Genomic DNA, 23,761 nt, shown 5'->3' with positions numbered 1-23,761 from the left:
GGCTCACGCCCCCCCCCCCCCCCCCCCCCCCCCCTCGGGTGACTGACGGCGGCGGCGACCAATGGCGAGCAGGCGCCCACGGGGTAAGGGAGGGTCGGCAAATTGCCTGGCGGCGGGTGAAGGGCAGGAGCTATGTTGGTAGGTTAGGGGGTGGGGAAGGTGCCTTCTCTCCTGTGGGGGAGGGGGGGAAAGTTGGGAGACGGGCCCTTGGCGGGCAGGGGCCGTCGGGGCCTGCAGAGCTTCTGTGTGGGGTCGGGCCTGGGCCTGGGCCTGGGCTCCGAGGTGGCACGGGGCCCGAGGGGACGGGGCTGCTCTGGCCCCGGGGCGGCGTGCCCAAGCCCCGGGCACGCACAGTAAGTGCTCAAAACTCCATAAACGCGGCCAGCCCCGAGTCTAGGGTTCCCCGGCTCCACCCGCGGCCTGGTCGGGGGCTCCCCCCTCACAGCCCTCAGAGGAACCTCGGGCACTCGGGTGCCTGTGGGGTACGGAACCGTCGGCTGCTGTGAAAAGCAGGACCACTCGCCTTTTGGTTCCCTCTTCTGCCTCTGTAACGTTAGAATAAGCGGTTTTGTGTTGTGGGGGAGAAGGTTAGTTAATTAATTCACCTTGAAAATGAAGCTCTAAGTGTTCTCTTCCTCAGCCTCGTCACCCGTGGCTTTATAATTTCCTCTGGACCTCCCTTTGTTTAAATGATACAGATACAAATGCATTGGGAATAGCATTAGGCCAAGTGTTGTGTAAAAATGGCAGAGTCCCTGAGAAGTCAGCATCTTGATTTTGGTTTGAGGAGCGTTCAGTAGGTACAGCTCTGTCTGAACCAAAGGCAGCGAGCGGCAAGGGATGAAAATCACACTGGGTGCTTCTCACCCTGTTCCTACATGTCTGCATTTAAAGCCAGGCTCAAATCTGCTCATAAGCAAAGTGTTTATTCGTTTGCTTGTGAGTTTACCACGTTTGCCTCTAGGCTCTAAACCCCCCCACTTCAGCTCGCTGCCCTCCCCCCATTTTAAAGCAGTGCTCCAGCAGGCTGCGGCTTGGCAGTTGGGGTTTATTATCGGTTCTCGTTCACAGAGTTGCAGATTTTTCTGATGTTTCAGCTCTGTGTGACCAGGCTGCTCTTCCTTTGGAAATCACCACGGCAGAACAAGCAGGAATAAGCATGTGCGTGCTGCTGCTGCAGGTAGCTCTGACTAGGCAGCCAGGCTGGGAAGTGGAACCTGAGGCTGGGCTGGGGTCTACTGCACGGTTCTGGGCTGGTGGCTGCAATGTCTGACATTCCTGCACCGGACAATGCAGAGGCAGTGAGCACTTGAACAAAAATGGAGCGTTGTAGGCACCAGATCGGCTTGCAGGTTTTTCTGAGTCCCCTGAGATACGCATGCAAGATGCTCAAGAGAGATTTCTCAGTCCTTCTCCAAATAATGCTTGGCTGATGAGCACGCGCCGCTCTTCATCCTGCTGTTTTTGATGCAAGGCTTGTGTTTTGCAGACAATGAGTGGAAACGAGGACGACTGGCTGGCTCTCAAACCCCAGGAACCTTCTCCATCCCAGTGCTGCGGCAGCGGCTGCAAACCCTGCATCTATGATGTGTACGAGAAGGAGCTTGCACAATGGGAAAGGGCCAAGGCAAAGAAAGACAAAAGCCTCCTCATGGAAAAAAAGGAGCAGGTCAATTTATCTTCATCACATTCTAGAGCCAGTACTTTGATCGTACTTGTTAGCGTGCAGGCTTGTGGTGATGGGCGAGGGATGCAGCAATAGATTAAAGCAGTGCCTTAAGAGAAGGCTGTAAACGCAATTCCCCAAACTCTGCCTTCACAGCCACCCTCCCCCTTGCCTGCTGTCTCCCTGCTGTAATGTGATTTTCCAAGTGTCGAGTTCGCCCTGGTGTCGCATTACAGTCCTAGGTTTGCAGCTTCTCCTTGCTGGGGGACCCCAGCCAGCCAGAGCCAGCCTCTCTGGAAAGTGGGAATGGGTGAAAGGTACAAAGAACCGCAATTTTCTCTGACACTTTACTTGTAGAAGCTCTGTTTTCCCGACCTTTTTAATCTTTTGCTGTTTTTTTAGACTTTGAGGATGAAAAAAGCTGCATTGTGTGCGGTGGAGTAGTTGTCTTCAGCGCCTAATTTTAAGCTTATCGGTGCCCTTTTACGTAAGATTAACTATGCTGTGTCAAGCAAAAATGATCAGCGTTGAAACGGCTAACAGTATTTCCTATTCACAGTGGTCGTCAGTAGGTTTCAAAGTTGCCCCCAAAGCAGCGCTCAGCTCTTTTAGCAGTATTATTTCTGTTTGTTTCCAGACATGAGAAGATGATTGCAGTGAGTCATATGAGGATGACCTTGCTGGAAGGTGCAAAAATGTAATTTAAAAAGGGAGGGCTGGAATGTAAGATCCCAAAGTGCATGCTGCAGAACATGATAATGAATCAGCAGAGAGCTGAAATTTGTGCTGGGCCCTGCATTTAATACACATTCTTTTGGAGTCCTGAGTATCTCCGGCACTAAATTAGCACACACGTTTGCTTCCAAAGAAAAATGAAATAATAAAAGACACCATCTAACCAAGTAATTATTTATTGTTGTTCTTGCAGAGCAATAATTCAGAACTGAATCCAGATACATTTACTGCATTCAACATTAGCTCGGTGGAGCAGCTAACAGAGGACACCTACCAGTACAAATTTGAATTACCGGGAAATAGCAGTCTGCAATTGAGTTTAGGACAACATATCGTGTTAAGGTATTGTTCTCTGTGCTAGTTAAACAGTCTGCATTATGTAACCTAATACATAGGTTTTTGTCAATAGACAAAGGCTTCACACCAGGCAAATCATAATTTCTATACCTCCACAATGACACAGATGAAAGAACTTGTGAGCTCGCTAGCTCTACTGATTTTATGGTAAAAGCCTTTCCAAAGCTGTATTTTTCTTCAGCATTATCCTTGCGTCGGTGGGTCAGAAAGAACTAGGTGTGATTAAGAAAATCCATTTGCAGAAAGAAAGACTCAAAGAATAGATGTTACAACAGATGATTTATTCCAGTGTGTTGGAATGAAGACAATGAACTGCACTTACCCCAGAGCTCAGTATTTTAGGCCCTGTATCTTGGAGTAACCCAGCACCCGCGGTGTTACCCACGACATCCAGGTATTTCCTGACGGATTTCTAACAAAACAACCCTCCTGTGTAGTTTGTTGCTTGCCAGAAAGGGGCCACTTGGGAAAAGTTTATGTCTCTCTCGGCCATCTGTGGTGATCATTGCCAGATAGAAAAACTCATGTTACGATGCCATTGATCTGTATCTGTTGATGTTATTTGTACGTTAGCAGCTGATGTATACAGCTGGCTGGCTGCTGAAAGTACACGCTTCTCCCTTCAGCCATCTCTCATAATGCAGCAGAGGAAAAGGTTCGGTCACTTCAATCAATTACCGTAGTCAGTGGTAAAGAGCAGGGTGGATATATTCTGTGGAAAGAGAAGACTAACAGGAAAATACAGTGTACATTGACAAGACCTCAGGTCAAGGCTGTGCCCTAGCTTTCATTATTTAATTACCAGATGCCGTCCGAACACAGAAAGGAAAGTAGACCCCAGCCCAAAAGGGATAGCAAACTTAACCATGAAAGCATTTTCTCTCCCCTTTGCCACTCTTGCATGTTCGGCTGTTTCTCACAGAACGGCTCAAACATCTTTCCAGGGGTGCGTCCAAGAGCTGAATGTGTAGTACAGCTGGGGCCGCCACCAGAAAAACAAAAGGTGCATTTAGCCATTATGTTCCCCCTGGATTTTTACCTCTGGAAGGGAGATGTTTTGCATCTGTGCAGAGACTGGGCCACTGGGAAGAGGACCTGCTGCCTCCCTCGTCTCCCCAGAGAACTGCAGGAGTTTGGTAATGCTGGTCAATGACCCAAGTCACAGTGGGTTCCTCTGTTTCTCTCCTCAGAGGAGTGGTGAATGGGTTGGAGGTCCAGCGAGCCTATACTCCGATTAGCCCAGGGAATGCAGAAGGGTACTTTGAAGTTTTAATGAAAGTAAGTAAGCCTGTACAATATGGATTAGAGTCTCTGGTGCTGGGGACTATGTTTTCTTTAGGAACCAAGCTGTCCGTGCTTCAAGTGAGACTCTCAAACCCCTCATGGACTGTTTCTGTGTTGTTTTGAAGCAGTTGTGCTTTGCTGATAAAAATTGCAGTTTTTTCCCACAAAACTGAAAGCAGAGAAAGGTGACACACAAACAAGTGCTTTGCAGCATACGCCCTGGTAAGCGCTTGGGAGAGCCTCTCGGGAGCCCTGCGGTCACCGGTGTGGAAAGAGCCCATTCTGCTTCCCCGATTTCATTTTGCCTTTTCAGTCTGTCTTTGAAATCACACCCAGTTGAACCACCGATTTTGGGAAGTCTTTTCCCAGCTGTTATCCTTCCCCTCTGTATTTTGCTTTAAGAACACTCCTCAGAAAAAAAATTAATTTTGTTCAAAAGTGTAGGCAGACAGTAGGCAGCTGTGTCTGGTTTGCAGGCAGGGCTCTGGAGCTGTCTGCAGTCTGAGAGGGTCCCTGTGGCCCAGGGGGCAGAGAGGTGGCCCACGGGCACACGCTACACCTATTGGGGTGGCAGAGATCCATTTTGGACAAGTGTCCTGGCCTTTCTGGAGGCCACCACAAAATGCTGGTTGAGTTCAGAAGGATTTTATAGGAGAACTTGGCTGGAAATTTGTCTGAATAAAGTCTGCAGGGCCCTCATAAATGATGACTTTGCGTCGAGAATATCGAATTGAAGAAGATTTTTCTGATACTGCATTTGTATGTCTCTAGTGATTCCTTGGGGCAGACGCAGACTTCAGTATAGGTGTGAAATTCAGACTGTTGGCTGTCCCAGGTGGCTTACAGGGAGTGACCACTTGTCCTCTGCCTGTCTTCCAGGATTTCACATCTGGGGGTTTATTATGTGTTGTACGTTCTAATACAAACCCTGTTCTTTAGAAAAGCGTACAGCTTCTATAGGACACCTGTGGGAGGGTCATTTCACCATTCTTGTGGCAATTGGTGTGTGGTGGGGGAGAAAAGTGTTGCATTAATAGGATACGTTCACAGGATGACTGTGAAATTTCATGTATACTTGGTTATTACTCACAGGTTTTGCATTTCAATAATAATAGTAATGATTGTAATGATACCTTTCCTTTATATAGAACCTTTCATCCCGAAGGGAGCTATAGTTATTCTCTGGCAGTGACAAAAGAGGTTGGTAACACCCAGTGTAAAGCAGCCATTTTTATAACTCACTCTGTAGGTTGTGGTATATTTCACACTATTCAGGCAATTTTGGAAAGTACTATATTATTATTATTACTATGCAATCCAAGCACTGTTCAAACCCTTCTGTCTCCTGTTATTATAGCATTGCATTTGTGATACTACAGTTAAGAGTGAGGGAGTTGCCATTTACGGAGCATAACCCTCTTTTTGAATGATTTTATAATGTTAGGGTTTCTCTCCATGTAAAACTGGGTGTAAAAGTTTTCCCCCAGGAGATAATTCTTTTTTTCTTTTTATTTAGAAAATTTCATTTTAAACCCACTCAGTCATTTCTCACTTCAATTTTTGGAAATAATTTTGGTGAAAGAGGGATTGTTTTAGTTTCCATTACCCTGGTCCATAGGGAATAGGCAGTAAGTGGGGCTGACTTTTCTGCTCTTGCCTTGGGTTTCCGCATATATTTGAAGAAAGTAGGTGTAAAATACTGTTCCTTTGATGCAACTGCACACTCTTTGTGTGAGACGTAGTACATGCCCAGAACCCTCTCAACGTAAAACATTTCTGACAGTAACTCGGAGCCTGGATGTGTGTGTGTATGTCGTGCATTTACCTTTTGAATGTAACAATTGGTGCTAATAGTTCTTAATACTTCAGGTATCTTGTTTAAGTGAGGTTGTTAGGAGGGGAGGAGCATCTGTGTTCTTTATTAGCTAATACTGCTTGCAGGCACACGCTCACTCACTCACTTTTGCTTAGCTTCTTTGTGGTTCACTGGTTTTGTTTGTCTGCAGTGCAGCTTGGTGGCCAGCCAAGGCACTGGGGTGTGGGGCTGGGCTTCTGTCCAACGTGCGTGCAGAAAATACCCCCAAATACAATTCTTTCATATGGGCTGGAGTCTTTGAAGGCTTATATCACATCTTATCTTTTGACCTCTGGTTGTGTTGCTCTTCCTCAGGCTATCAGTGGCATCGCCTCTGTGCGAGACCAGTTGTCTGCCCCAGCTGTTGAGTTTATCTGCTCTTGCTGTTTGGACCAGCCCTTGTTCTCTGGCCAGATCCTATAGACTGTGGCCGTTCTGTGCATGTTTGTTCTCATTAACCGTAAAGTGGTCATACATATAGGACATACATATCTATATAGCACATAGCTACAAGGCTGCTTGGATGAGCCCTTCATTTTCCAGCCTCTCCTTGCTTCTGTGTTTCTGACCTCCTGAGCGAGGTTAGAATTCCTCCAGGCAAGAGCCTAGATAATATTGTTTGTGCCTGCTAGAAGTAAGGCAGATTTTACTAATGTTTTTCTTCTGTGAGGCCCAAATTAACATAATTTTTTGAAAATGTGAAGGCATCTCTTGGCATCCAGATGATCTGTTCTGAAAACAAGAGTTTTATAAATGAGTTAACCTGACTTTGGGTCATTAATTGTATCAACACAGCATCTGAGAGAATGAAATAAAGCAAGAGCTATGCATTGTTTATATAACTATCGGTACCCAGAGGGCATTTGCAGACCCCACACCCTGAGATTTGGAGAACGCTTGAAGGCTTGGACTGTGCTTTGCATTCAAGACACTCTTCTCTGTGTGCTTTGTAAGCAAGAACTCTGATAAGCTTTTTCCCGTTTTGGAAATTCGGACTGCATGAGAGTGGGTTGTGTTTACATTACAGCGAAGCTGGAATGGATCCAATATGATTTAATTTAAATGTCTTTGTTTTGGGTATAACTTTGAGTTATTTTTCAAATAGAATGATCTTTCTTTCTTTTTAAATGCATGAAATGTTTTTTTGTCCCCTTCTTGTTTAAATGTAGATAACTTTATAATTGACTTTAAGCTGGGAAACTTTCCAACAGAGTATAATTATTCTTTTCTTTTGTGCAATGTTTTTTATTAGTGCTATGAAGCTGGGCTAATGTCACAATACATAAAAACGTGGAAAAAAGGAGACATGGTCTTTTGGCGTGGGCCATTTGGAGGCTTCCCATATCGACCTAATAAGGTTAGTTCCCTAAGAGACATCGGATGTTTCAGCTTGTGGCAGCTAGCTTTGTTTAATACTCCGAAGGGAAGACATCAATTTGATTACTGTTTTCATGATTATTTTAGGGACCTCCTGGATTACTGTACAGTGCTGCAGCATTAGCAGTCAATTGGAGAAAGTACACCTTATTGAACTGCAGAATATTTAAGAAGGAAGAGGAGAGGGAGGTGGATGGGAGACTGGAAAATATTAGCAAGGCTCTGTGTTCATCACTTGCAATAAAAGTTCCTGATGTGTTTAACAAAAGGAACTTATTTTGCACCAGCAATGAGTGTGGATTGTTGCCTTGTTTGAAGCACATTGCTGTTTTGTGACTGAGCACGAGCGAAGGAGAGGTGTTGATCTTTTTCTCTCTTGGGTATTCCCTGAACTGCAGCAGCTCCAGTGAGGTGTCACGTCACCCAGCCACTCTGCAAATGTTGATCCCACCTGGTGATAGCAGGCTCCCTGCAAAGAAAGGCAGATCCAGTTTCAGGGGAAGGGTTCTCACACGTACTAGTTCGATTACTTAATTCTGACCTTTCAAATGAGGAGCAAAATTGAAACACTGGTCATTAAGATACCAAAGCCTTGTTCCCCACCCCCAACAACAATGACAACAAAAATAAGGCTGTAAAATCCCAGTGGCCAAGCTCCATGCAAACCAATTGTGTTCTGCTTCCTGAAATACTCTCCCTGCTGTTTTAGGCTACTGTTCCCTTCTCATCTTAAAAGTGTCCAGATAATCATTTTGGACAGAACGTGGCGGTCATGCCTAGAAGTGGCTGCGTTCAGGGGCTGTCTGGGTGATCTGTGTACATGCAGTTTGCAAAGCACATGAGCAATCATTAAAACAACTTGCTGTAGAAGAACAGTTTATTATTTATTAATTATAACAAAGTTTCCTAGTAAAATTTTCTTTTATCTCTCCTTGCTGCCAGTAGAATAGGATTCAGATTCGGGCAGATCAGATCCATTCACAGTAAACTGCCAAGTCAGAGCAGAGCACAAGCAGCCTCTGGGCTTAATAGGGGCTTAAGTCCCGCTTCTGGCATTGGCACACTGGCTGGCAGCTGCGGAAGGTGCTGGGAACCTTCTGTCCTCCTACGCACAGCACCTCACTGCCTGGACATCCCTATTGCGAGTAGAGTGAGTGTCCCCCCCTTGCAGGTGGGGAGCACTGGGAGCTGGTGGTAGCTCTTTGAGAAAAGTGGGATAATGTACCAGGAAGATGCGTGGATCAGGATGGAGAAGAAACCGTTTCCTCCAGAGAACATTCAGGATTGTAGTTTGCAGCATCCGAGATAAACACGGGGAGCACTTCCAGTGGGAAAACAACACGCAGTGGGTCAGCAAAGTGTACTGCAGAATTGGATCTGAAATATAAATTAATTGAAATCAAGGCTAAAGTCGGGATAAATTACTGTATTTAGGTAAAATCCAGCTTTGTTAGATTTGGTGTGTAAACCCTGGAAGTGCTATCTGTAACCCTTTGCAGAAAAATACATCCTGAGATTTGAATTTACCAGTTCATGACCTTCTGATGTGTTTTCTCTCAAGGGACCCTCTACCAGTGTGGCAGCAAGGAGCAACTGACCATGAGCTTGTCCGTTTGCAGTCACCACAGCTCATTCAAAATTCTCTGTTTTGTTGTCAGTATGGAGAACTCCTCATGCTGGCATCTGGTACCGGCCTTGCACCGATGCTTCCCATCCTCCAGTCCATAACAGATGATGAAGAGGATGAAACCTTTGTAACTCTTGTTGGCTGCTTCCGTACCTTTGACAAAATTTATTTGAAACCTCTTCTGCAGGATCTGGCTCGATATTGGAACATCAGAATATTTTACGTCCTAAGCCAGGTAAATAACTGGATATGAAGCGTATTCGTGTGAGGGTTCTGTGTGCTGGATGAGCCTCTGCCTCCTCTGCTTTTCCATGAGCATGATCTTAATTCTTTCCCAGTCATTGAGGCTATTTTGTGATCCAGGAGGTGCTGTTCTTAAATCTGCTATATATTCTCACGCTGTTACCAGTCCGGAGAATTTCAGGGAAGTGACCATCACTGCTTGTCCCTCTTTACCTCCTTGGTAGCAGTTCTGTTGGGATGAGCCCCCTGATTCATAGTCACTGTTGATTATTCCCCCCGACTTCAGACTGTTGTTGCTGCACCTAAACATTTGTGCAAAGAAAACTTGACTCTGGGAGACTCACAGCAAATAAACTATTTCTTCTTTCCTAATACCAGTTCCTTAATCTGTCCTTATCCTGCATTCATTGCTCATGGGTAGAGCTCTCTTCTTCTAGTACGTTAGCACCAACTTCTCAGCAATTATTTTTCCCAGCTGACCCATTTTTAAAGTTCTTAAAGTTGTTTCCCCCTCTCTAAAATTATTTTTTCTGCCAAATCCATGGGATAAGGGCAAACCTCTCAGTGGTCTTACATTTTGCGCAGTCTTTTTCATTTCCATTTGGTCCCAAAGTTGCCTGTGTTCTGCGTGGATTTGGTAGTTGAAAATTATTTCTCTCAGAAATGAGGATTCATTGCAGGGAGGATATAGAAGGAATTATTTATGCTAAGGGAATGAATCCCATTGCATTTTTAGTTTCTCAGATGAATCATTCTTTGTATCTCTCATAGCAGATCTGCCTCATACATTATGTTCTACATATGGCCTCGGCAAGCTGAGATTGGGTATAGGGAAAAGGCCTTGTGACTTAGGCACCCCCTCAGCTGCCTACAGAGTAGGAGCATAACCAGTAATTGTCTGTGGTGACATGGCTTAAATACCCTTTTCAGGACAGTGCGGTCTTGCGACCGTGAGGAGGTCTTGAAATTCAATCAGTGAAGGGCAAGAAACCCACCTGACCCCTGTCAGCACTGTCTGTCCTGCACGTACGTCTCTCCCTTTCTTCTCTTCCCTTAGCAGGTTTGCTGTCGTCCCACACTGACTCGTGCATCCTCCCTTTTAGGATTATATATCCGTCCGTCTCAGTATTTCACTCTGCTGCCTGTCACCACCACATCTGAGCACCTTCTGCTTCTAATTAATAGCAGTAAGGGAGTCCCCACTGGATCTAACGCCATGGGATTTAACATTTCTCGTGGGATCAGAGCTGTGTTTGGAGCAGGACTGGCATCTTTCAGTTTTGGTCAAGGGAGATGGGACTGAAAGAGACTTGGGAATGGGAGAGGCAATAGAGAGGAATAGACTTGTGACTTAGGACTTGGGAATAGAAAAGGCGCTCTGGGAAGTGGTTCTCAAAGGAGAAGGTTCTGCAGCGTTTATCAGTGACAGTTACACGCTGGTTTTGTTCAGTCCCCTCTGAGTGAGTGAATGGCCAGGTCCCATGGCAGGGAAAGATTTGATCTGGGCTTTGGAAGAGGAATGCAGCTCTCGGGAAGGGTCAGTTGTACCCAGATGGAGTCACAAGGGTGAAAAACGTCCTGTGCAGTCCTCTGAGGGGAGGAGGGAGATTCAGCTGTAAGCAGTCAGTAGTCCTTTTTAACATGTCACACTGAAAACCTTTTGCCTTTTCAGGAAACTTCACTGGAAAAACTTCCTTGGAGCTATCAGGAAAACACATACATTGGTCATCTCGCTGAAGACCTGATGAAGATGATAATAAATTCCTGTCGAAGAAAGCCATTTGTATTGATCTGCGGCTCTTCTGCATTCAGTGAAGATATGAATAGATACTTGAAAGCTGCAGGAATCGAAGAAAATTCCTGTTTTGTCTTTTAGCAGAATATTCCTGACCCGAGGAACCTTAGGCGGAGCCTTGGACGTCATTGTTTCTCTGCAGACATTACTCAAAATTGGTCATCTCGATAGACTGAGTTCCTTGTGCATAGACTTTCGTAGGCCTTTGGATCAAATATTTGTCTCCAGTACGATTCTCACTCTTGAGAATGTTTTAATGAACAGGTGCCATTCCAGAGTGGCTGCCATGTGATGTGCCACCCACACCTCAGGGAACAGCATGGTAATTTTAATGGAAGTCTTCACGTGCAATTTTAAGAGACAGCTCTTAAAAGCATCCTAGCATTATTAAAAAAGCATCCAAGTACACAGCTGTGTTTTAATATGAAGACCAGTGACTTGCTTTGCAATCCATGTTAGTCTGCAGTGGTCTCGTGTCCTGTTAGGTGTCCTGAGGAGAGACTTCATCCTGAGGGAGAAGACTGCCCGGCCGAGGGAACAGCAGAACATTCTGGATTCTGTGGGGTTCATTTTGGTTGTGTCATTATCTTGCTGGGGGTGCCAGGCAAGTCACCTCAACCTCTCTGTGCCTCAGTTGCCCCGTTGTACACTAATACAGAGAAGGCAGCACCGATCTTCGCTGAAAAGAGCCTTTCCAACCCTATAATGGAAAAAGCTATACATAAGGATGCCCAGCAAGGACTTATGCAGGCCGCCCTGCCCTAGTGCAGCCTGCGTTGCCTACCCTGGCCCTTGGCCCTTGAAATGCTGCCTGGGGAGAGGAAGAGCAGAGCATGTCCTAAAATTCTGTGTGAGAAAGCATCTGGAAATCTAGCTGCTCTCGGGGAGGATGGTTGGTTGCTTTCCGTGTCCCCTAAGTGTCGTGTAATAGCCCTGGTTCATTCAATTGAACCTCTTTTCAAATAAACAGCTGTTTCTTTTTGTCACAGGTGCCCAAGGGGTGCCCCAGGCATACAAGAACGCTGCCTGAGGAGCTGAAGTGTTGCTGGGGTTCTCTCTCCCATGGGGCAGGGGAGAGAGCCAAGGCCCTACCCCAGGGATGGCAGCCCTGCAGCTGCCCTGGCAGAGCACCCAGCCCGGGCACCCCAGCGCCTTCCTCCTCTTTCAGTCCAAGATGCTGCTGCCTTTCCTCTGAGACACCCGCTGTCCGCTCGTTAACCTTCTGGGACCACTGTGTTTACTAACTGCACCTGGAAATACAGACTTTCTGCACGCCTTTGTGTTTTTTCTGTTCATTCCCAGTTTATCCTGTGTTGGGGTTTCCCAGGCTGTGACAGATGACGTTGCGTTATCATTCCTGTCTCTTTTTTACATGTATCAAATAGTACACCTTACACAAAGGAGATGGAGTTTGAGTTACTCAAAACAAGGAGCGTGCACTGAAATGATGGCGCTGATTCACATGTTGGGAGGAAGCGCAGCTTCCCCTCGCATTGGTGAGGTTTGTCTCCAGTTACCAGCCGCCTGGAATTAATCCAGTGTAGCTGCAGCTTTTATCTTAACTTCCATCAGAGCAGGGGCTGACAAGAAAGCCATCTTCGTAACCCAAAACAGATTTCTGTCTTTTAATGCAGAGAGATCCAGGGAAGTTGTCCATCGTAGGTCCAAGGCAAGCTCTCAGCTCCCATCCAAACCCTGCTTCATCCACAGTAAGCCACTGTGTAGTAGAGGTTCTGCACGGCGTGGGGGTGAGAAAATCAGGAGTTGCTTTCTCTGGTTGCTCTCCCTACTTTGCCTCTAGTTAGCAGAAAGTATTTTCCTCGAGTATTACGTACTCTGAAAACCGTACTTATATACTGCTTGCTTTAAATATTCTGCCTTTCTGAGATTTTGCTAAAAATCCACCCAGCCTTTTTTGCAAAGGCCTGAAGTAAAACTTCACGCTGGCGTCGGAGAAGCGACGACTTTCCGCGCGAAAGCCGGGGCTGTTCCTTTAAACACAACCCCAATATGTCTGGGTATTTCAGCACATATGGGCCCCCGTGGTTAAACCTTACCCAGCTGGTCCGGCAATTCTGCCGCGAAGCCTCTCGTCTTTGTTCGTGGCTGCAAGGGAGGGTGGTGAGAGACGGAGCAAGCTGTGAGTGCTGCGGGTTGCAATCCCGCGAAGGCAGACTGCGGGCAGAGCGGGAGGAGGTGACACATGCCGAGCCAGCAGCCCCGCTCGCCACGCCGGAGGGGACAAGGGGGTCTTGGTGAGACATTCTGCATGGGGGAGACGATGTCCATGGACGTATGAACTTGAAGGGGCTTTTAAACCGCCCCTGGGCACTTTGTTCTCTATTTTCTGCCCTTCTCTCCCTTCCCCCTCCCGCCTTTTGTCATTTCTCAGGCTGGCTCTCAGACCAGTCCCCTCATCCCAACCCATCCCCTGCGGGGACAGCCCCTTTCAGAGGCTTGCGTGGCACTCCTGCAAAGGCAGGGACGTGGGATGGAAAGGCTTTTGGGCAGGATTATTCCTGCTGAGGGAAGAGGAGAGGTTTCCTTCCCTCTGGAGGCCCGGGAACTATGCCACGGTGGCAGTCTCATAGGGAAGTGGTGGCGATGCTGTGGATTATCGAGGGATCTGTGGAGCTGGAGGTGGCTGCTGCCAGGTCAGGGCAGGGACTTGGACCCTGCCTCTCTGCCGGGTCCGGGGGGTGCTGGCAGGATGCTCCGGGAAGCCCCCACCGCCCCTGCAGCGCTGTACCGGGGAGAGGGGCTTCGCTTTGCTTCCATTCTTCTTCCTCATGTGCTGCCTAAGTACCTTCTTAATTTCATCTCATTATTTCCTGCCTAAATAATTCCTGTTTCTCCTGGGGACCATATTTAAACCTTTGATCTTCTCTGAAGTCTCACAGTCCTGATCACGTCCTTTCTATTTAAATGAATCAAATGCCTTTTTAACTCATGATTTATAAATCTGCCCGCAGAGGAATAGAGGCAGCCCCGATACGGCACACCTCGAGATCACCCGCCGTGTCTCTGGCCGGAGACGGAGCACCCTGGGCTGATCCAAAAGAACTCCGGCCATTGCTCCATGTGGAAGGACCTGCCTGGCTCCTCTGCCCGCTCCCCGCCGGCTCAGGCCCAGCAGGAATGGCCGGCCCCGGGTCAGGCGAGGGTGAGTGTGCCGGCGGCTGATGGATGCTGTCTCCCGGGAGCGGGGCACAGCTGCTGCGCTGCATGGCCCCAGCCCCCCGGGTCCTGGGGGTATCGCTGATGTACAGCATGAAGCGGGACCGCAGAGCGCAGCCGGAGGGATGGAGAAGAGTGGACGCGGAGGTGCCGGTGTCCCGGACACTGGCTCTGTGCTGGGATGTCCCTCGGCTCCATGCTGGGATGTCCCTCAGTGCTGAGGCCAGTGGTGGAATGGCTGTAGGACAGTGGGTGTTGCTGGAGATGAATCAGTGAGGATGAACATGTTGCTCCATCATGCAGCGACGGAGAAGCCGGGAGCATGTTGCCCCCGAGCCCGGGGGATCGTGGCCGAGAGGGCTGAGCGCTCCCGGCTGAGCCAGGCTGTGGCATGGAGGGAGCCAGGCTGTGGAGCCAGACCTCTCCTGCCTCTTTGCTGTGGGTGCTGATCCCCCGTGCGTTGTACAAGGCATGGGGTCAGACCTCCTCTACCAGCCCGTTAGAGAAGCGGCTAATTAAGCTCTGCAGAGTCCCTGGGAGGTTGGTAGGAGATGTGCCAGCATCACAGCCATCTCCCACAGCCTGCACTGGAGCAGGAGCTTTGCGCTGCTCCCCAGGACAGGGAGGGCTGCTTTGTTGGATGTGCGCTTACTCCTGGCGCTCATGGGGTGACACAGTGCCCGACGCTCCAGGACAGACACCCTGATGTCCCCCGCCTCAGGACAGAGGGCTCCTGGCTGGGATGTCCCAATGATCCCACCACCCCTCGGCATGGCTCCAGGGAGGCCGGGCAGTGGGGAGAGGGCCTGTACAAATATTGTTGTTATTACCCATAAATATATGCGGGCACTTAACGACCTTGGCATGGAGCATTTCCTGGGGATTAATGACCAGTTGGTGTTAATGGTCCTTAGCTGCACCTCGGGCCGTCAGCTCCTCCCAGCCCATCATTAATCCACAGGAAATGTCTCAGGCATCGATCCTCATTGCTTAATTAATAAATGCAACTTGTCTCCCTGCCTGAGATTTACAGATGCTGGCTGCTGCTTGTCCCCCTGCTTTGAAGGTGACTTTTTCCGCACGGGTCCCTCGCGCCGGGAGGCCCCCGTGGGTGTTTGTTTCCTGGCATTCATCTGGGTGTGGGCCGTGGCAGCGAGAAAGTCTTTTCTCTCCTGGGCGGGAGGGAAGGAGCTGAAACACCTCTGGGTTTGGGGATTTCTCCAGCTAATGTGGCACAGCAGGAGGAGCGCGTCTTCCCCACCGAAAGCAAAGGCTTGATTACCTTCAGCCGATCCAAGAGCCTGGGTGAGAAGGAGTGTGAGCCGGCATAGACGAACATGGTAATTCCCCAAGGCCTTAGCAGGTTCTATAATAATCGATGTTTTTTTGCCCGGGAGTCACAATTCATCTCTAATCTTCCTCGGGGGAGGTGGGATTTGCTATCTTTAGTGCTCGCGACTGCCGCTTTCCCGGGCTGAGCATCCCGCTGAGCCCGGGCACTGGCTGCAGGGACGCTGACCCCGCAGCCAACGTGGAGATGCGGCTGTGTTTAAATCCCATTCCCCGTTTCCCTAGCCTTTACCACCGCTTGGCTTTTGTGCAGTGGGTGCCGCAGTATAAATCACGTTAATTCCTGAGGTGCTTTTCCTCGGTAAGTCTGAAATTCCCATTTTGGTTCGCTGGCTTGCCGGGTGAACTAAATTATTTTCATAGCCCCTTAAGGGCATATTGTCAGCCCAGACTTACTGCCATTATACACCATATCTGAAACATTAATATCTCTTATAAATATAGTGTATTGACAAGGTATCTGGTATAGTGTAAATCCTTGGGACATTTGATCCAGATCATTAAAACTGAGTGAAGGAAGGGAGGAATAGATCAAGTTACCTTGCCGCTCTTAATTCAAACAAGCAATGAATTATTCATTCTGCTATTAATTCTACAGCCCTCCCGCTTTTTATTTCTTTCTCTCTGTGTTTATTTTTTTTTTTTCCCCCCTCCCAGATAGACAGCTCCGAAAGGATGCTGGGGCGCCGGTGAGGGGAGGTTTGCCTGCTGGAGGATGGGGTGCGCGGGGGCGGGCTGCCTGGCAGCGCTGGCAGTGCTCTGCGGGGCTCTCGGGGATGCTCCCAGCAGAGGTAAGAGCCCCATCTCAGCTCCCAGTGGGGACCCCGGGGAGGAGAGGGCTGTTTGTGGGTGTCACAGCGGCTCTGGGGTGCGAGCCGGTCCCAGCTCTCAGCCCGGGGAGGGAGAGCGGCTCAGGCCAGGGGATGCCCGGCTTGGCCTGGGGAAAGGAGCTGGGATCTGCCGTCGCCGTGCACAGCAGCGAGCACGGGATGCTGCTCCGTGCTTGATTTTCTGCTGATTTTACTGCATATTGCAGGTAGGGGTTGTCCTGTGGTGGTGTCCAGGTGCTTTGCTAGTGCCTTTGTTAACTTCTAGAGTTGCACATGCCTATATAAATATATATACATATATATACATATACACACACACATATACGTGAATGTATGTGTATATATATACACATGCACGTATATATGTGAATGTATGTATGTGTATGTATATGTACGTATGTGTATTACATGTGTATGTATGTATGTGTGTTACATACACATGCAATAAACCCCCCACCTTACCTGGATAAAACACCCCCAGGACACAGGCAGGGTTAGCAGACAACACGGTAATTTGGGGGGCAGGGTGGGCCAGGTCAGCCGGCTAATTAAGCTAACGAGCCATACCCCTCCCCAAAAGTGGCAGGGCCTTTCTTACAAAAGGGCTGCGTCAGAAATCAAAACCCATCCCGTTCCGGGGGTGGGCGCTCCCCCCTGCCTGCACCCACCTGGGCTCCCCGGGGCACCCTGGGTCTCCCAGCCCTTAGTCCACCAGTCTGCTTGCCCCGTGGTTACTCGCCTCCTCTTGGATATTTACTCCAATAACGTTATTCCTTTAGTACCAGCCCCATATTACTTTCTTGCCTATCCCCAGTAATTACCGAGGTGATTTTAGATCTGGCCAGCTTTGCTTCTTATGCAAATAAACACACATACACACACATCCCCCCCTTATCCGTTTGCCATGGTGCTGCACCACGAGCATCCGCAGGACCTCCCCCCCCCTTGCCAGGAGGTCACCGCCCCAGCGAGACTGATGAAAAGCGACGCGCGCTGGCTGACTATTGATTCCCCATATACTTGGCCCAGATTGATGGCAGCGAGCACCCAAGCCTTGCTTGGGAACACACACGTGTGTCCCCCCGAGGCCACACAGGGTCTGCGTCCCTCCCAGACGTGATGTATGTGCCCGCTACATCAGCCTCTTCACCCCAACCCTCATCAGACCCAGGGGCACGTGGCAGCCGCCCCCCCCCCTCCTCCAACTTATTTTATAATAACCATGTCTCAGTATAAAGATTTCATTAGAAAATCGATCCCTACATGCATAACTCATTGTTAAGCGCATCGAGCCCTTCACCCCGATTTCTCCTGGCTACAGTTCACTGATATCACCGTTATATGGAGGGAATATCGTCAGCAGGAGGCAAAAAGCCGAAGGGCTGGGAAGCTGGGGCACCGGCAAACCTGGAACCACTGCGCCTTTAAAACTCACTCCCTTACTCATGGTGGTGGGATGGAGCCGGCGCCGTGCACCCCATCTCCATCCCTTTGGGCGTCCCCTGGAAAGGGGATGTCACGTTCACCTCTGTCTCCCCCAGGCATCAAATGCGGGGGGGTGCTCTCAGCACCTTCCGGCAATTTCTCCAGCCCCAACTTCCCGGGGCCGTACCCCTACGAGACGGAGTGCACATGGCTGATCGTGGTGGCCGAGGGCTCCTCCGTCCTGCTCTCCTTCAGCCACTTCGAGCTGGAGTACCACGCCGCCTGCGCCTACGACTACCTCCAGGTCTACAACGGGGCTGCCCGGGACCGGGGCAACCTCCTGGGCACCTTCTGTGGCCACAGCCCCCCGCCACCCTTCTCCTCCGCCTGGCACGTCATGGCCGTCGTCTTCCGCTCCGACCGCCACGTGGCCAAGCGTGGCTTCGCCGCTGCCTACCGGAAAGGTAGTGGGGAGGGATGGCAGTGGCAGAGCATCCATCTATCTGTCCTGCTCCACCATCCTCATCACCCGTGCCTCTCTGCAGATGCCTGCGGCGGGCAGCTGACGGGGCTGTCCGGGGAGATCACCAGCCCCCGCTATCCCGAGAGCTACCCCAACGATGCCGAGTGCCGCTGGAGCATCGGGGGGACTGGCAGTGGTGGCCCCCTCACCCTGGTGTTCGCCGACTTCCAGGTGGAGGGTGGCGAGGGCTGCGGCTTCGACTATGTGGCCCTTTTTGATGGCCCTACCGCCGCCGCCCCCCGTCTGGGACGCTACTGTGGCAGTGCCCGCCCACCCCGCACCGTCTCCTCCACCCCGTACCTCCTCGTCCTCTTCAAGTCAGACTTCAACATCGGCGGCAGGGGCTTCAAGGCCCATTTCTACTCGGGTGCGAGGTCTCGAGGTGATGGGAAGGGTGTGAGGACGGGTCCCCAAGGTGGTTGTGGGGATGCTCTCCCTCCCATGGCAGCAAGAGGAGATGATAGTGGAGGGGAGCCCTTTGGGGAGAGCTCATGAGATGATGGTGTGAAGTGTAATCAGCCACACAACACAAATGGCTTCATTGTGTCTCCTCCAGGCCCTAGGTTGTCTTTCTCTTGCGCAAGAGCTGCCCTTCGCCCTTGCTCATGCCATTCCCCGGGGATACAGGTTTTCCCTGTCAGCAGTTGTAGGACTTTGGCCACCTTGGGTGTCACCATCTCCCAAAACTGAAGGGTGTCCATCGGCCAAACTCAAGGCTGGGGAGCAGTGAGGTGGAGGGCAGAGCATGCTTTAGCAATAAAACAAGCGATTGCTCAGCCACCAGCTTGTCTGCACCCAGGGGGCTTCAGATTTGCTTTCATTTTTTCCTTTCCTCTTTTTTCCTGAGCAGGCGAGTGCCAGGAGGTGTTCACCACTGTCAAAGGGAATTTTTCCAGCCCTCGGTACCCCAGCTTTTACCCCAACAACCTCAAGTGCCAGTGGAGCATCCAGCTGCCCCCAGGCTACCAGGTCAAGGTCTTCTTCTTGGACATGGAGCTGGAGGGCCGGAGCAGCCTGACGGGTGGCTGTGACTATGACCATCTGGCCGCCTTTGATGGTGGCACCGAGAACGGGTCCCTGCTGGGGCGGTGGTGCGGGCGGGAGAACCCGTCACCTGTCACCTCCCGTAGCAACCAGCTGCTGCTGGTCCTCCACACCGACCGCAACACAGCCAAGAGGGGCTTCTCCATCGCCTACGTGGGAGGTAAGGTCTCACTTGGTGTTCGTCAATGCTTTATTTCCACTGGGACATGCCATATGATTTCCAGAAGGACTGTGCGGTGAAGATACCCATCTGCAGGAGCAGAGCACCTGGCTCTTTAGGGATGGGGTGGAGAAGACATGGTGAGTGAACTCCAGCTCTCCCAGAGTGCGAGACACACACGCTCCATGTCGTGTTTAGTATTCAGGACATGCTTTCCAGCTTCTCCTCCCCACGTCTCTGCCACTGCCATGCTGCTTCTCCTCGCTCAGAGCGTGAAGGTGAGAAAACCCGGGGGATCTGAGAGGACCAAAGCCCCAGGGGAGGTGACCAGCTCAAGCATCAAGATTCCCAGGATGTTTCGGCCCTGCTGACACATGGCTGAGCAGGCAGACATAAACCATCTCCTCTCCTCCACCAGCACTGGGAAGGTCAGGACCCCTGGGCACAGCATTCCCAAATCCGCCCAGCCAATCCTGCCCAGGATCTCCCCGTTGCCGGCATGCCCTGTGTCCCAGCCGGTGCATCCACAGCCGGTGGGGGTGGGAGGAGCAGCGTGTAACCTTCCTCATGTGTTTGCCAACCTTTGCACCTCAAAAGTCGGTGAATTTATGGCGTTCGTTGTATTTCAAGATAATTACGTCTGAGCTGACCTGGGCGTCAGGGATGATTGAGGCAGGGGCAGCCTCGCTGGCGGGCTGGAGGCCGAGCAGGGATGCTGGACCGGTGGCACAGGAGCTGGGGCGTGGCTGGCCCCGGATTTACGAGCTTTTATCCCTCAGCAGCAAAATTGTTCTTCGTTTCCAGTGTAGCAGAAAGGATTTGGGGGTATGTGGCTCTAGGAGTAAGAGACAGGATGGAGTTTTGTCCTGAGCCTCTGTAGCCTCTGGAGGCAGAGAGGTCATACTGGACATCTAGTAGGGCTTTAGTGTGTACGGCAGGTCTGTCCCTGTCCTTGTCCTGCTTATTACTTACTGTTTTACAGCAGGGTGCAGGGAGAGAAGTCTTGGCCTCGCTGTGTCTGGTCAAGGAGAAACCACATTCCCGACGGAGGAGCTTGCAGACAGACAGATGGGATGCTAGCTGAAGAGCGGGGGAAAGCCCTGTGGTGGAGAGGGACGTGACTTCTCCTGGCTGCCCGAGGCTCCTGCATCCCCCGCTACATGCTGCCAGATGCGTGTTGGGGGAGGACAAAAGCTTGGATACGAAACCGAGCCCTTCTCCATAAAGCTAAGGCCGCAGCTACGTTTGCCCAGTGATTCGGGCATCTGCTGGCAATTAGCTGCCAGCCCGGCACACCCAGCCACCAGCGCCCTGCAGGAGAGGGGCTGCTCTCACCGGCAAGCACCGGACTCTCCGGCTTCCTTGGGAGCCCTTGGCAAAGGGGCACCTCAGCCTCCGCATCCGCAGCCACAGCCCTTCAGCCATGCAGATAGTTTTCTTTCGGGCCCATGAAAGGGCATGACTTTGGTGGGGCGCATGAGATTTACGGCCGTTTGAACGAAAGCCTTCACGCCGGGAGAGAGGATCCATTTTCTCCTCCTCCTCCTCCTCCTCTTGATCTAATGCACTTTAGTTATTTGGTAAATCTTCTAATGGTTTTATAATGCACTAAGTGAAGCAAAGTGACACTATTTTTTCGCATTGATTTTATTGCATCTTACCAGTCTCATAAGGCCAAGATTCAGAGGGAGCTGGAATAATTCAATAATTCATACTGCCCAAGTGGTTGGTTCAAGCTGAGCGAGGATTAACTTTAAAGAGGGGGGCATTTTTCTCCCTGCTTCTTTCCCTGCACGGATGCTTTCTGCATCCAGAGGGGCCAAATACGGTGCCGGAGGGAGAGCGATGGAGTGGGGCTGGGTTCCCCATTGCCTCACTCCTCTGCTCAGCATCGCGGGCAGCCCAACAACAGTTCCCTCTAGGCACGGCTCACCAGCTCCCCATCAAAAATAACATTCTGGGGGAGGTGGAGGGCTGATGATACTTGGGACAGCATCCCCAGGAGGATGCCCTGGGGCCAGGGACCCAGGTCACCCTTCCCCTGGGACCACGTGGCAGCCGTGCAGCTCTGGGACAGGCACCTGTGGGAGTCTCCTGAGATGCGTCTCCTCCATTTCATCTCTGTAAGAGTGTCTCTTGCAGGGGTGTTGTAGCATGTAGGGGAGCTCTGTGCCCATGCAAGCCATCAGCAAAGCTGGCGTGGTCTAATCCTGGGCAGCGACTCAAATGTTTCGCTGGCTTTATAGTGTCGGAGGGGGGCTGCTCCCACAGGGTACATCCTTCCTTGCTTATGGAGTGACCGCAGTGTTGCTCATGATGGCACTTGGGCATCACTCGGAAAGCTGGGAAAGGAGGATGAGGCTCAAGAAAGCCGGTGGTGGGGTCTCCCCCGGGGCAGAAAGCAGGGCAGTGCCTGGGAACCAGCTGTGTCTGACCTCGGCACAGGGCAGGGCTAAAATATTGATATATAAAATAATGCTTTCTGCATTTCGGTGGGGCTCCTTTTTCCCTGAAAACTCATCTCATCCCCTGAGTCCTGTGGCAGCAACGCCAGGTACCGCGAGATGCACAGCAAACTCGTGAGGCCGATGTCCCTGCTACTCCTGGCACTGTCGGTCACCTGCTTCGTGTGCAATGGGGACAGCGAGGTTTGAGAGCAGCTGTGGCTCTGGTGGCTCTGCGCTGAGCCCCTCCAGCTGCCGCAGCCTGGGGACATCCCCTCCCCGTGGACCTTCACCTGTACCTTGGCTTCTCTCCCAACAGTTGTGCCCATGAACGTCAGCTGCACTCGGACGGACTTCCACATCCAGATCCCCGTGCAGTCCCTGGCCCATCTGGAGAGGAATAGGATTTATTTGGGGACCCCATCCTGTGCAGCCCAGGTGGTTGGCAGGAACTTTAAAATACACACCAGGTTTGACACCTGCGGCACTGAATCCCAGGTAAGCGGTCAGCGAACCTTCCTTTAAAGCAAGCTGAGTAGATGGTTGGCCCTGTGCTGGTTGTACCAGCTGCAGAGAGGAGCTCCCATCTTCCTAGTAGATGCTGGTCTGATCCATGGGCAACTGCCCTCCAAACCCCTTTGAAAAGGAGCCCCAACAAGCCGTGACCCTTGTCTTGCAGAAACGCAACAACACGTCCGTCATCGTCAGCACCCTCTACATCGATTTTTCAGTGGGTGACCAGGAGGACATCCACCAGTACGAGGTGCAGTGTGAGCCAAAGAGGAAGGAAGCCTCGGTGACCCTCATCGCCGGCCCCGACCCATCCAGGCTCAGCCAGGCAGAAAACCTGGTGGATGCCCAGCAGCGGGAGGGGGGAGCGACGGATGCCCGTGAAACCAAGAGCCAAGACACCAGCGACATCGTCTTCATCAGCATCTGCATTCTGGCCGGGCTCCTCATGGTCATCGCGGTGGTGGGGCTGGTGCTTCTGTAAGATGCTGCTCCCCAGATCTCCAGGGCTTGCAATCCCAGCCCTGCCCAGGGTGGAAATCACCCCAAAATCCATCCTCACCCCGGGCTGAGCACTAACACAGCTGCTCAAACAGAGACACGGCTCCCAGGCCCCGAAACTGAGCCTGAACCCAACCTCCACCTCCTCCCAGCGCCTGAAAAATCTGGGCAATAGCCAGACACTTCCCTTCCCAATTTGTTTTCCTCTGTCTCAATCTGTCCATTTGGCTCGGGAATACAATTCTTGCGCTTCCTAACTCTTCCCGCACCTGCTTCAATTTGTTTTCCCTCTGGTGCTGCTGCTTTCAGGAAAGTAACGTTGTTTGCCGATGGCTGAAAATCCTCCTGTCAATTATTTTTATCTGGATTCTTGAAGGTACAAACCATCCTCAAATATAGCGATATTCCCAACAAATATTTTCCGCTCTCCCAACTGTGCTCGAGGGGGTACCATAGAGCTGTGTTATAGGTATCTCCACTTGGCAAGTATAGATGCAGCTCACGTAGATGCTTCCAGGCGGCGTTTCTGGATGTCCGCGGGCGATGTGATGAGACACATTCATCGGGTGCTCTGGAGCTCCTCGTTTGATCTTTGCATGTCGTCTAACCCACCCGTTGCTCGCAGGACTCACCTGAGCCCTTCAGCCACCAGCGGCTGGAGGGTAGAAGAATGATCTCTCTTCTCTGTGTTTTCCTCCTTTCCAGCACACCCAGGTGTCCACCACTGTGAGCTCTGTACCAGCATCACTCCCGGAGTCTGAAGCTGTGGGCACGGAGGTTTTGGTAACCTTTTAAAGCTGGACTCAGCAGGAGGGACTGGCTTCCCTGGGACTGACACGGGTTTTGCTGCCAACCTCC

The 23,761-nt window shown here is 50.8% G+C and overlaps 2 protein-coding genes across 6 annotated transcripts; both read left to right on the top strand.

Annotated features, from left to right (window-relative positions):
* The first annotated feature begins 19 nt into the window (after positions 1-19).
* LOC128913888 (NADH-cytochrome b5 reductase-like) lies at positions 20-12,193 on the top strand. Of its 5 annotated transcripts, none has more exons than XM_054212230.1 (7): positions 20-83; positions 1,490-1,669; positions 2,595-2,743; positions 3,949-4,036; positions 7,150-7,254; positions 8,933-9,136; positions 10,817-12,193. In XM_054212230.1, exons 2-7 carry the CDS (start codon positions 1,493-1,495, stop codon positions 11,018-11,020), a joined length of 927 nt encoding a protein of 308 aa, XP_054068205.1. In that variant the 5' UTR covers positions 20-83; positions 1,490-1,492; the 3' UTR covers positions 11,021-12,193. The 5 variants fall into 5 exon arrangements, with proteins under 5 accessions (XP_054068205.1, XP_054068203.1, XP_054068204.1 ...); XM_054212228.1 differs by having other exon boundaries at positions 56-138; XM_054212229.1 differs by lacking the exon at positions 20-83 and adding an exon at positions 207-353 and having other exon boundaries at positions 10,817-12,192.
* A 227-nt stretch (positions 12,194-12,420) lies between these two features.
* Positions 12,421-23,322, top strand: CDCP2 (CUB domain containing protein 2). The gene is made up of 7 exons (XM_054212226.1): positions 12,421-15,456; positions 16,128-16,257; positions 17,838-18,185; positions 18,267-18,611; positions 19,095-19,448; positions 22,212-22,390; positions 22,572-23,322. Exons 1-7 carry the CDS (start codon positions 15,454-15,456, stop codon positions 22,884-22,886), a joined length of 1,674 nt encoding a protein of 557 aa, XP_054068201.1. The 5' UTR covers positions 12,421-15,453; the 3' UTR covers positions 22,887-23,322.
* The last annotated feature ends 439 nt before the right edge of the window (positions 23,323-23,761 follow it).

This window comes from Rissa tridactyla, chromosome 8, assembly GCF_028500815.1.
Source record: "Rissa tridactyla isolate bRisTri1 chromosome 8, bRisTri1.patW.cur.20221130, whole genome shotgun sequence".
In the NCBI taxonomy this organism is placed as follows: Eukaryota; Metazoa; Chordata; class Aves; order Charadriiformes; family Laridae; genus Rissa; species Rissa tridactyla.
This window is presented reverse-complemented; position numbering and strand designations above follow the sequence as displayed.